The sequence below is a fragment of the Melospiza georgiana genome, chromosome 1, assembly GCF_028018845.1.
Source record: "Melospiza georgiana isolate bMelGeo1 chromosome 1, bMelGeo1.pri, whole genome shotgun sequence".
Taxonomy (NCBI): domain Eukaryota; kingdom Metazoa; phylum Chordata; class Aves; order Passeriformes; family Passerellidae; genus Melospiza; species Melospiza georgiana.
The window spans coordinates 21317649-21331339 of record NC_080430.1 but is presented as its reverse complement, the minus strand read 5'-3'; the positions used below and the strand labels follow the sequence as shown (position 1 = coordinate 21331339).

At 38.6% G+C, this 13691-nt stretch overlaps 1 protein-coding gene across 1 annotated transcript in view; it reads right to left on the bottom strand.

Moving 5' to 3' along the window:
- CUBN (cubilin) overlaps nucleotides 1–13691 on the bottom strand; it is a 143365-nt gene that overhangs the window by 29430 nt on the left and 100244 nt on the right. The window contains 7 exon segments of the mRNA XM_058035258.1: nucleotides 1052–1208; nucleotides 3418–3605; nucleotides 5488–5713; nucleotides 7387–7508; nucleotides 8345–8494; nucleotides 11542–11748; nucleotides 12680–12851. Coding sequence (XP_057891241.1) covers nucleotides 1052–1208; nucleotides 3418–3605; nucleotides 5488–5713; nucleotides 7387–7508; nucleotides 8345–8494; nucleotides 11542–11748; nucleotides 12680–12851 — 1222 coding nt within the window.

Below are 13691 nucleotides of genomic sequence, written 5' to 3'. Positions count from 1 at the left end.
GAAGCATAGGGCTGTCCCACCTAGTGTCACACTCTTCAGTAGGAGCAGCCCATGGGCCCACAGCCCTGACCAGGAGGACACAGCACTGCTGCTCCTGTGGGTGTGGAGCCTGCACATTTCAAAATCCCTTAGAACATTCAAATGTGTCTGAATTGGAGAGGGCATTACTGGGGTACAGGAGACTGATTTGAAAATGCCCACATTAGTGTAAGTGGTGCCATTCTTGTTTCATGCCTGACTTCCAGGAAAATGCAAGGATGTAAGGCCACCTCTGCATTGCTTTGCTGTGTGCAGAGGCAGGAAAGGTTTACAACCTAGAAGTTTTCAGGCACACAGAACTGTTTGTTTTCAGGGAGCTCCTTTGGATCCTAATGACTTGCATGGCCTTTGTTTTTTTTTTTTTAGGACAAAAGTTTAAAAGAATGCAGTGCACAGTGAAATGCTGGTAGAAGATTAGGAACAGGCATATGAAGCCTGTGATCATCTCCACTGAGATTGTGCCTATCTTACTGCAAACATTATAAAAACAAAAGTGGTTTTAATTCAGAATTCTGAATGCTTCAATGGTGTTTCCCTCAAAACACTTAGTTTCTTGCTGTTTTCATCTGAATCCCTTGAAGGGCAAATGGTTTCCTTAGGCAGCATCCTACAAAAAACCCAAGCAACCAACAGCAGCTGAGCAGTACCTTTTCTGCTTCTGGTGGGTTTGACCATCACAAAGCATGTACCATGGTTAAACAAATGTCTTTTTAAGAAAATGAAAGCATTAGATTCCATGCAGTTCAACTATGAATTTTTAAAATTTAAAGCCTATTTATTCTTTTCAGCACATTGAAAAGGCAAAAGTGGCTGATAATAACTACAAAATTAGAGCTGCATCTCAGGCAAGTCCAACACTTGAGTTCATTGCACTCAGTATGGAAACTCTTGATTTACATATCTGCGCAGAAGCTTCAATGCCTTGTTGGACTGGGCTCTAAATTGCTACACACAGGTCAAACTGATCCCAAATGGACTAATTAAGCAGCCACCTGGCTTTAATATTACTTACTGCTTGTGAAAGATGCAGAGAAACCTGGAGCAGGAGCATCCTGAGACTGAAATACTGTAGTTATCACGTTGTTTGGAGCAACAACAGGATCAGGAGCTGAACTTCCACATCCTGTGGCTAACAAAGCTGCTGCGTCTTCATTATTTCCTCTCCACACCTGACAAGGACAGATTGGAAATGGTTTAGTGCTTTCAAATTATAAGCAGTTTGTGGGAAGCCAACAGGAATTACATATGCAGTTTTTCTTTCCATAGACTAAGGGTAGGATTCATCTCACAGTGAATCTAAGAGTTCTAAATTGGAGTTAATTACTACAGTCAGTGGAGACAAAAAGGTTTCTCCAAGGAGTGAGTCACAGTGAATAAGTTAGGTTGCCAGGAACCTCTGAAGGGCATCTGGAGGTCATATGCTTGAACCCTTGCTGGTAACAGAGCAAACATAGATCAGGTCCAGGGACAAGAGAAAAACATTTTATGCATATCATTACCTACTTCCATTTTATCTCTGCTTACTTAACTCCATACAACCTAAGAATATGCACATCTGTATATACAAGTAATTATTACAGGTAATCCTTATGTTATTCAGTAAATAAGAATCAAAGCTGTCATGCTAGGTTAATACATCAGCATCAGATAATTCCCAGTGTTGCTAATATTTTTTTAAATTTTATTTTTCATTCACTTTTTCAATGACAAGTATCAAATCAAGTAAAGAGTTACTATAATAACTCTTTCTAATAAGGAAAAAAGCCATGACATTAAAATATTACTTCAATTGTACCAATAGCCAATTTGAGCTCAGTGGAACCATGCATCCTAAAAAGCACATGCAAGTTTAGGTAGGTATTTAAGGGAAATCCTCTTCAGGTATTTACTTAAATATGTGCTTGAGGTTCACAGTTTAAGTGCTGAATTTCAAGACACATGTAAAATGAAACATAGGTATAAATGTTTGAAGTTTCTTAACATTTAAATATTTTCCTGAATCAGGGTGTTTATTGACAGGATTTAAAATGTCTGTTTAAATAATGAATTATTTACTCTAATAATAAAATTATTTTTGTTGATGTGTTTGAACAGTTCAAACAGTTTTTTACTGTAGTTTACACCCAAAAATATATATCTGTTTTTTAAAATAATGTGTTTGAAGGAAATTGAGTGGAACTAGTACAACCACATGAAACTATGATTTCTCCAAGCAACCATCCTAGAAAGGAAAGGGTTAGCCAAGGGTGAGTCTGTAAACGTAAGCATTTGAATCACCTCATTCATGTGACCAGGTGTTTGAGGCAATGAATGCTCAAAGGATTAATTTATACAGTCTATAGCCTGGCCAAGGTTTTGCAAAGTCACTATTGATTTTGGATTACTCTCTTTTGGCTGCTCAGCTTGGAATAAATGGAAGAAACTTACATCATTCTACAGCTTTTCAGACCCTTCATACATTTCAAATTACACATTTGGAAAAGGAAGTGGGCATCAAAATTTTCAGATCTTCCTCTATGGAGAAAACCTCCAATTGTCATAGTTCTGCTTATGTCATTTAGGGCAGTTTAGGCACTTAAAATTAAACACTTTTACTGAGTAGCATTAGGACTTTCATATTAGTGAAATGTATTGTAACATTGCATCAATTAATTGCTGGAGCAGGTTATGAAAAGACAAATCTTATCCCTGTGGGGTTTTTTTCACAGCCTTAAAAAATGAGTGCAACTGCAAGTTGGTTGGTGTAGATCAGATGTACAGCTGCTCAAGCCTTCCTACATGTTGTAAAATTATGTTTGCCCTTTATTTCAAGTGGGAGTTGTATTGCTGGGGAGAAGATGAGCACAAAACCACTGAACATATGCCAAATGCCTGAGCAAAAAATGACACTGAAAAATGCAAGACATGTCCACTCTATTCTATTGCTTTGAAAACAATGGTTCTTGACAACATATGAAAGATCAGATTTCTATCTTTGTTTCTGGAAATTAAAAAAAGAAGTGCAGCCTGGACAGTAAGTACTTACAAAGGAGTTTGGTAGAATTATAGTATAAAATTCAGAGGTTTTTTCTTCACTGGAGTAATTGAGAAGAACTTATCATGCTTTATTTTCTCATTATTTTCTGATTCTGAAATAATATATGCATTTTTGATATTTTTCATTTCTGGGGATGCACGTAGGCTGATGGTTCCACCTCCCTGCTGGAGGTGGAACCTCAAGAACCAATGAAAATTAAAATTTTATAGAGGCCAGTTCACAAAGCACGCAGAAAATGGACTGTATGATACAATGACTTTAGTTTACATTTCCCAAATTTTGAGCCTTGACAGTTCAAACAATAACAAATGCAAAACAGGGATCTGAAATCATTATTTTACCTTCACATAACTGGTCTGGCAGCTTCCATTGCTATCTGGAATCTGGAAGTTGCTGTGGAAGTTCACCTCCAAGTGATTGCTCTCATGTGTAATGATGGTCCATGTGCATCTGCTGTTCATGGGAAAGTTTTGAGGCCAGTGAGGGGACTTGATTGTACCATTATCTGAGTGAATGATTCCACCACAGCCTGGGAAAAATAGCAACAGATGCGAGAAATGTTTAAATACTTTTGAGTGGTGTTGTGTTCAGCTTTGAATGGTTGCTTGCTTCTGTGGCTGCAAAAGTGAGAGGAAAGCCCTGATACTCACTGAAACTTCATTTACCCCTCCTGATCTTCTTTCTCCCACCTCTGCAGCAGGAGGTAGTTACACTCTAGAGGTGTCTCTTTGTACTTCACTTTATTTTCTCCACAAGCTCATTCCTGCCCCTTCATAGCCTTTTACAAGGTCCATCTATAAACTCCTGGCAATTTGAAGTGAATATTGCTTTGGAAGAGTGCAGGGGTCAGCAGTAAATCTGAGACTGCAGGTTCCCCACACCCCACAGTATGCCCATTGTCACAGAGAGACATTCAGAAAAGCACTCTAGGGACAAAAACCAGTCTACTGATGTGTCCTTTTTCTTCTCACCCTGCAACATGCAAATATTGCAGTTCCACATGTGAATCTGTTCAAGCTACATCCGTTTACCCAGGGCAAAATGGTGACCTCCCTCGCCTAGGCAGCCCTGCGGATTTCACTGGAATTATGGGATGGGCTGAAAAACATGCCTTCAAAAATTGCTAACAGATTCATTTATAAAGGCCAATAGCTGGTCATTGCTCTGTGGCAGCTCATGATTTTACACAGAATAAGTTTAGTTAATTTGAAACATATTTGCAAATACCATGCCAAGAATAATGTATTAGGGCTATGAGTACAGTACTATTATTTCAGATACAGTGTAGTAAAAGGATTAATAAAGGGCAAAAAAAGTTTTGTAACATCCTATTTTTTTCCTCTTAATTTAAAAAGTACAGAATAGCTTTAATAGGAAGATGTTATTTTTCATTCTTCTCTGTTAGAAATGGCAATTGTGTTTAGAAGGATGTGAAGCCAAGTTTTGGTCACAATACAGAATGAAGACCTGGAGATTCTCAGTGAACAAATGAGAAGAAAGTTGAAGAAAGTAAACTAGATATATATATAAATGAAAACTCTCAGAGAGAGCACTGCCTATGCACATGGCACATGTAGGCTAATGTCTACTACACCATTGAAGAGAGGGCTTCATTCTGCATGAAATCTCAGGGAACAGGGTCAAAACCTTGCTAAAATGACAGTGTATATTCATGCAAGCACAGACTATTGATATATTTAAGATGACACTCCATCAACTAAGTGTGTGAATACAGCTGCATCATTAGTGGACAGAAAGATGATAGGATCAGCCAGAAGGTTTGCAGCTGGAGGTGACACTAGGAAGCACATGCCAGCTCTGTAATGAGCTGGCATTTCTGTCAGCTGTAATTTCTGCCCTGCCACCATCTGCCACATCTACCTTTAGTCCTTTAATGACTTCCTGAAGTACACTGCACAAATGGTGAGCGACAGAGTGATGATAATTTCAAGAGAAGGAAGGTAGCTTTGAGAAATGTACCATTCCATCTTGTGTATACCATCTTCAGAAGTGTACCAACATCTCCATCACAGTGCAAGAGTTCTAGGCTGCTGTCACATGTGTTCTTTGAGATGTTCTGTCTGCCTCTCTGTTTGGGAACTCACTTCTTCCTCGTTTTAAATGTTTAAACTAAATCAAACTGTGGAAAAATTGTTATTCATGAAGTGAAATGTCTCATAGTCCTTGACAATAGATACCACTGCTGGGAGGGTAATAGTGATGGTTTCAATTTACAGCCATCAAGAAACTGCCAGTAGGAGGTTTAAAAAGTAAAAAATCAATCCAAATTTGAATTCATTGTGTAAGATCAAAAAGCACTGGATAAATACTTAATTTTTTTAGTACTGGCTTCTTTCAAGGATTCTGAAGATGATGGCATGCCCTTCTTTTGTTCTTTAAGGCAAACTTACCTAAAGATTCTGCTGTCCATGTTGCATAAAAGCCACCTCCTTGAATGGAGTGATCAGAATTAAAGATGATGACCAGCTTGTTGGAGCCAGAGCGAATAGTCCCAGGTGAGTTATTTCCACAATACCTCCCTATGACAGGAGACCCTGCAGAGCCACCATTCAGGATGGTAACAGAATCCCACTTACAAACTGGATGGTTTTCAATGTGGAAGGCTGTAAAAGTAAGCTGCAACATACAAAGGTGACATTCAGGTGCTAAAACCAGTAATTTTAGGGGAGAATATAAAGCAATGCCAGACAGATCCTGTAGCCATTGTGGCACAATGAGTTCTGGGTACACTAAGAAATCTGACCCTCACTTCATGATGCTTTCCTGCAACTATTGATTGGAATTTTGCCACTAGAAGTAGCAGCAGCTACTTAGCTTGAAGGCAGAATTGGGAGAGGAATTCATAGGTTCAAAACTGGCATCATTTTGTCTTAACCACATTTTGAAACTAAGTATGTGCTTCAAAACAGTGCTGAGTATGTACAGGTGTTGAACCACTTTCCTGCACACAAAGTTTCTGCCCATGAAATATAACTAGCTATACAAGCAGAAGGCCTTGGATATTTTTTTCTTCCTATTATTTTGAATCAATAGACTAACAGTTGCTAAAAATAATGTTTGTTTCCACCAAAACAGAAACAGTTCTGTGGTTCATTCCCATGGGTCTGGATGTATCACATAAACAGACTGGGCAGCTCCTGACCCTGTCTCCCTCCCACACCAGTGCCATTTGTCCTTGGAGAGATATGCTCACACCTGGGATCTCCAGTTCAAACATTTAGATTGCTGGTTCTGTAGACTCCAGCATTTGTTGATGCTGAAATATTGATGTACACTAGTAACTGCCTGGCCTTGTTTCCATCAGTTTTGGGATTGTTTTAGGTAAGTTTCAGGAGCAGGATCTTTGTAGAAAAGTTTAGCAAACATACAGGATTTTTTCCTGTACCTTTTGTGTGTCTTCACTTCCAAAAGAACCTGTCTAAGACTAAATACAAATTTAGCTGTAATAGTTTAAATTCAGAACTTTGCCAGCAACTGAAACTGGCAGCTTGTACTGGAAAAAATTAGTCTGCCTTCACTGAGCATGCTGCTACTCAGTGCTTTCAAAACAGAAATCTGCTTTCATCTGATTAAAATTAGTTCTGCTTTAAACTAGTTTGTGTATTAAACAGAAATCTTGTGTTCTACTAAAATAATCCTGTATCCCCTGAAATAAGTACGTAAGCAGTGGTCAGAATATCAAGTAGCAGAAGAATTAGGACTATTCAGTGAATTAAGTTTTGTACTGCTTGGTCATAAAGGTGCTTAAATTGGTCTGTCAGGAGTTTGACTCAAGAAAGTAGCACCTCAGGCAGACTTCTAATACTTATTGGGAAATTGGAGCAACATTTCATTGATGTAATTTGTACCAGAAATCATATTGTGTTCTAGACTAACCAGTAAGACACAAAAGTAACTTTATAGTGGCTTGAAACTTTCCTGCAGAGAAGAAAACTTTCCTGAACTTTCCTTCAGCCTCATGTTTATTCTCATGATAGTGAGAATATCCATGAACATCTAATAAAATGAGTTATTTCAGTTTTGTAAACATAGCAAGTCATTGTTTAAAGGAGAAGTCAGTGCTATGTTTTGAGGTCAAGTAATACAAGGAACCTTCTGTTTTTCAGAAAGGACAATTTTCAAACATTTTGTTGTGTTGTCTTCATTCCCTCTTTTAGTTAAAATCAATGGGAAGATATTTAATTATTCCACATTCCTGATCTTCCAAATTGTCTCAAATCTGTTCCTCAAAACTCAGAAGGTACTTCTCACACTGCCTGCTGTGTATACAATTGTGACAAGTTACTCACAGTGATGGTTTCACCTTCAGGGGCTTCCAACACCCAGGAGCAGCGACTCAGACGGCTGTAAGGCTCTGGGTAGTTAGGGCTTGAGATAACTCCCCCTTCACCTGACTGTACACCACCACAGGCTGCAGGAAAAAAAGTAACATTTCAATGCATTTTCAGAACACAACACCATAATCAAATGGGTGGAAGGTTATTCAGTTTGTAATAGCAATAAAATATATTTAAGATGTGCTGATAGAATTAAAGGTGAACAATTTATCTGAGAAATTCCAAGTTTTAAAATCTTAGTCATTGAGTACTGAGTAAAAGGATGCAACGACCTTGAAACTTTGCATTTATTCTGATGCTTAATATAACTGCAAAACCTTTGCCAGCTGACACATCTGCCTCTTCCACCTTATCGTCCATTTGTTTATCTCACTCTTAAGCAAACCAGTGCCATCCTTGGACCAACACAATGAAGTTTCTGATGTGTCTAGATAAGCCCCAAGGCTAAATTCAGCTGTGACAGGAAGAGTAGTTGTTCTGGCACACAAATGGCAAAGTGGTGTAATTTGCACTGATATGGCTTCAAGTAGATTTCAAAATGAGTGCAAAGGTTTAAGCAGCAGAATGCATTTCAGCTCTGCTAGCACTCCAGAGACCTATCTGAAGTAAGTCAAACTTGGCTGCTATTACCTGTTACATCCCCATTCCCAAGAGCAACCAGCTGCTCTGAGTGTTGCAAAATCTCAGATGTGGTTTGGGGAATGCCAACCGTGAGGCAGAAAATCTGAGAGCTCCACTGCTAGCACAGGCTTGCTTTGAGAGATATAAATAGTGGCTAGCACTGTGCAACTTTTGAGGACCTCTTTGAGAGTTGATCCCATCATGACTATTCCCCAAATCACCATGTGACTGGCAGCATTCCCCAGAAGTGCCTCAGTCAGCCAAGGCAGCAGTCTATTGAGCCATTTACCTTCAAACGTATAATGGGCCGAGAATCCTTTATCTTCTGTGTTTGCATCACTGACAAAGTGTACCCAGACCTGGGGGGCAGCTATAACTAGTGGCACAGATGGTGCAGCCTGACCACAAAGTCTGGCTATTAGCTCTCCATCAGCATTCCCTAATGAAAGGAAAAAGAAACAAAAAACCACATGACTTTTTTGAGTCCTGAAAGAGCTACAATAAGATAAAGGAATAGTGCAAACATGCAATTCATTCTGTTTTGACAAGAAAATGGAGAAGAGTACATATCACAATTAGTAACTGATTATTTCTTATGGATATAAGCAGAGTGTTGCAGTTCATTGTTGGGATCTAAATCTTGGCAACAAGAGAGTTCTCTCCAAAGCTATACCAATTACCATTTTGATACCCTGGGCTCCTTTTCTCCCCTTCCTGCACATGTTCATATGTCACATCAGATACACAAAATCCTCACTGTTCTGCCTCAAACCTACAGACCTTTTGGGGCAGAACAGTGGAAAGAGATGGCCTAAGGACCACATCACATGGACACCTACTGAACCTTTTTTTTGGTGACATCCTCACTAAAGTCAACAGGGACATTGAGTTTTCTGTATAGGGATGTGCACCATCCGTGAACAAACTGTTATCACTGTATTAATAGTGGGCATTTCTTTCCCCGTGAACTCAGCATATAGTTCTCTGTATGGTCAAAAAAAAAAAAAAAACAAAAACAAAAACAAGACAGCATTTGCTGAAATCCTTGAAGCCTAATAGGAGAGCATAACACAGGCCACTGTACTTGAGTGCCACTGAAGGTTTGCTCAAGCTGGTGAAGCCCTATCTATCAAATTGCTAAAAGCAGTTTCTGTTTATTACTGAAAAATTCCCAGAAGGAAGAAAGTAAGGGTAATAGTGTTCCTCATGATATCCAAGCAATGCCATTCCTAAGTTCATTTCTCTAATAATAGCAGCTTGCTGGTCTTAAAAGTCTTCAGTCAAAAGCAACTCCTAGCTCTGTACTAAGTGGCTGGCCATTCTTGGGAAGAAGGCAGTAGAGCAAGAAGGGAAAATTTTGGGGGCTCTTCAAAGCCTTTTCAGAGTTATTCCAAATCATGGGTTGGTTGAGTAAATTCACATTTCCATCATATGCAAGTGACACAGCCACCATTTGAAATGCCTTGAAGTACAAGGAGGAAAAGGGACATATAATAAAATTCTATCATGCAAATTACACAGAGAGATGGTACAAACTGTCTTGATAACATGCACTAATAATTATATTGAGCTGTACAAGCAGAAAACATTAATGATAAATTGTGTTCAGGAAAAAGTAGTAATAACTACTTTTAGCATTAGTATATGAAATACATTTTCATTTTTGTACATTTTAGAAGGTGATTAACTATGTGACAGATGTCACTCAGGTTAGTCAGTCTCTACAGTGTGAAAAGTGATACCAATCATTGCTTTCATGCATGGCCAGCTGGCCAGAGATCTAGGCTGTTGATAAACGGAAAAAGAAAACAGAAATATTGTGCTGTAACATTTCATTCAAACTGAAGGGAATGGTCTGAAAGACAAAATGAAGAGTCTTCCACAAAAGCCAAAAGTTAGGAATATATTTCACTGGAGCAATATGTAGCTCAGCTGTATGACCATGTACAACCTACATGCATTTGCATGATAATCTAATACCCTAATACCTTACTCTAAAAAATTTGAAATACTTATTTTATCTATTTAGCTTAAATATTAGTCATTGAATTACAATAAATTCTGCTTTTAAATTTTTTATTTGAGTGCCATGAAGTCTGTTGTACAGGCATCACAAAAGAATTTTGCACATCTCAGCTCCATTTGGGGTCTCGGGTAACTTAAAGTAGACTTGGACCTTTCCCTAACTATGCATCTGCTGTGTCAAGAGTCTTAAACAGCACCTGCCTGAGTTAGGGGCATTCTGCACCACTGCATCTCATTAAATGTTACTTGTCAGCATGCACAGATGAATCAAGGCATTCTGCTTTAGCCACCAGGCTAGCTGTGAAATTGGAGGTCCATTAGTGGTGCTGAAATGGGCACTGGTATTTAGATGACAAAACTGTGTAGAACAAAACAAGACTACAATTTCTTTCTTTCAGTTTTCTTTGATTGTATTGCCTGGAGGCCTGAGGTTCATGATAAAGTGAGAGCGGCAGGAATGGATGAGTAACAAAGCAAATATATTTTACTGTTTCTTTCTCTGAGTTTTTTTCTATTATTTCCCAGCTCCAGTGCATACATGGAAGAGAACTGCTAGGCTACACAGCTATGCAGGGTGTGGCTCTACACAGGACAAACCACTGCTATACAACCAATAGCTCTTGCTCAAATGAGTGCAAATAAGGATGGGACAGATTCCTGCTCTCAGCCTTTTCACATGTTTCAGAAAGCATTTCCTGGTAAATTAAAACCTGCTGTCTCTGGGACTCACAGGTACAGCCTTTCCATGAAGACAGCTGCAGCTTTCATACTACATTTGGCATTAGCTGAGTGACTTTCATGTGACATTTCCAGTTGCTTGCTCTTGTGGATAAAGATGTTCAAATATGCAGGGATACCACTGGTGCAATAATCCTGTGATTTTTTTTTTTCATTTAAAATGCTTTAGTCTGTGTTTTGCAACATATTCTCACTGGAAATAAGTATTTCTTTTTGAAGAGTCATCTTATAGAACATAAAAATGGATGTGAAGTGGGTATGCAGTCCAGAGGCTATGAATAATTCAAACATTCTTTACTCCATTCATGCTGTCCTTGAAGATATTTCAGCACCAGAGAGAGAATGGGGAGTGGACCAAATAAATTATTTTGATGACTGCAAATGCCATCTCTCAAGGCAAATGAAGCGAAATTCATATTGTCCCATGTAAAGAGAGTCAGGTGTGTATTGCAAATAGCAAAACTAGTTATGTCTCCAAAATGTCTATCTAGTTTTCCATTTTCTCCCCTGAAAGAACCAAATCCATGCATCCATTCCTCTGGTAGTGAAATCCCATTTCTTATCATGGAAAGAAACAACATGGAAGGCAGGATTTGAACACTTTCAAATGTACAGATTCTACAACAGACACTCCCTTCAAATATATATGAATGAGATTTGGCACAGAGTTGTACAATCAGAATTTTGACAGGCTTCATCCATTCCCCTGCTGAACATACAAACCTATTCGTAGCTCTAGGTGGTCATACTGGCAGTTCTGGTGATGTTCCAAGTGGAAATCCTCAAAAGATATATAAATGGATGAATTGTAGTGAGAGGGATTTTCAATGATCCATTCACAGTTCAGGTTACTTGTGTAATTTCCGATGCCATCATAACCAGGAGAAGAGAAATCCCCACCTGTGTGTGCCATCAGGATTCCACCACAAACTGCAGAAACAAAATATGGCTTATTTAAAAGAATTAATGATTCTTGTATGAGGAGAAATCCTGCCCCTCTTCATTCAGGTATGCTCACATCAGAAAGCACATGCTGATTAGATCAAAACCTTTTCCATCTTCTAACTTTTGTATAACTTACTGCTCTGTAGAAGAGAATTCCTCTCTGTTTCCCTGGAATTTATTGGCAAGTCTTTAAAAACACACATTTAAAGCAAAGAACAATTATTTACAGGATCAAATAAAATATTTCAGCAACACTGTCAATATAACAGGCATTATTTAATATTTTTATAAAATCTCACTACAGCTTCAGTTCAGTATTGCTCAGCCCTACTCATTACCCAATTCTAGGCTCAAGAGAAAAAATTTCATGGAAGATACCCTCAATGCCATAATAGGATGCTTGGGGTGGGAGCTGGAAAATAAGTTCAAAAGGCTCAAGGCTGTAGTAGTAAGGCTGTGCCAGCTGCCTCCTCTCTGGAGGCTGAGCTTGCAAAAGTAGGTTAGCTGCACTCTTTCACAAGCTACAATAAATTAATTACCCCCCTGAGTAATAAGGAAGCACTTGAATTATTCAATTTGTCTATAGCACTATGCTTTCTGAAACTTTTCATGGAATAAGGCCACTTCAGACCATCTCTTACTCAAGACTCTGTACAAAAAAAATAAATCAGTAGGGACAGCAGGTACTGTCATCTGTACAAAGCCACATGAAGTCCATTGCTCACAGAGATTCTCCATTTTTTTTCAAGTTCTTTCAGCTAATTAAAGATAAATATCCATTCCCATCCAGAGATGAAAACAAAAAAGGTATCAGAGATTTGTTATCTGTTTAGGTAATTTTGTTTTACGTGTGCCAGTACTCTAGCTATGAAATGACTTACCAGAGATCATCACTCAAGTAAAAAACATACACTACCTGCATCTTCACTAGAGGTGTATGAGACACTGAAGCCCCTGGCTGCACGGGATATATCTGTCACCAAAATGACTTTCATTGTGTTTCCACTGGATTTCACCTCTGTGCCTGGATTCACCTCCCCACACAGCTTGGCCAGCTGGGGAGAGTTTTGCCCAAGGCCATTGTAAACCTGTGGAGTCAAAATAAACTCTTATTACACCAATATACAGTCTTATGAGCATCTCCTGTGTAATTTAAGAGTGTTTGCACCCTTTAATACAAAATTCACTGATGTCCCTCACAAGGGGTTAGTTCTCCCATCTCCCCAAACCTTGGAAGAAACTTTCATGGCCTTGAGTGGATGAGGCACTGAAGTAAACATCAAAATGACTTGCTTATTTTAGTGAAACACAAGCATATTCTCTCCCTCTCTCTCTCTCTCTCCTTTTTCAAACAGAAATTGAAATATTTTTATTGAGAAGACCACTGCGGTTTAGCACAATATTTATATATTCAATCATTTAATAATGCCAGCTACTGATCATATTAATTTCATTTCAAATCATAATCTGTATTCTTTTTAAAGCCAACATGAGCTTTATCAAAATATTCTCCAACACACTGAGTGCTGGTGTGCATTTCTGATTATTTCAAACATTTCACTTTTTGATGATCCAGGGATATTTTGCTCCGTTTCTTCATGCACCCTTTAGCCTAGGAATTAATTTCCTTCTTTCTACTCTGCAGTGCAAGCAAGGCAGAAATTACATTTCCCACTGAGACTTGGAATATATTAGCGTATTGAAGGCAGAAAAGTCAGCAGGAAAAATTTTCCTTTAAGAGATCATTATCTGATAAAAAGTCATCTGCCAAAGGTTTGTCTAAAGCATCTGTGAAGAAAAACAAGGGAAACATCATCTACAAACCTCACGGGATGAATAGCTACTTCAGACCCCCATGCTTGTACTTGGATTGGCTTCTGATCATCCTACAGTTAATTCCTGTGTTTGCACTGCTTATCTGAGGAAGT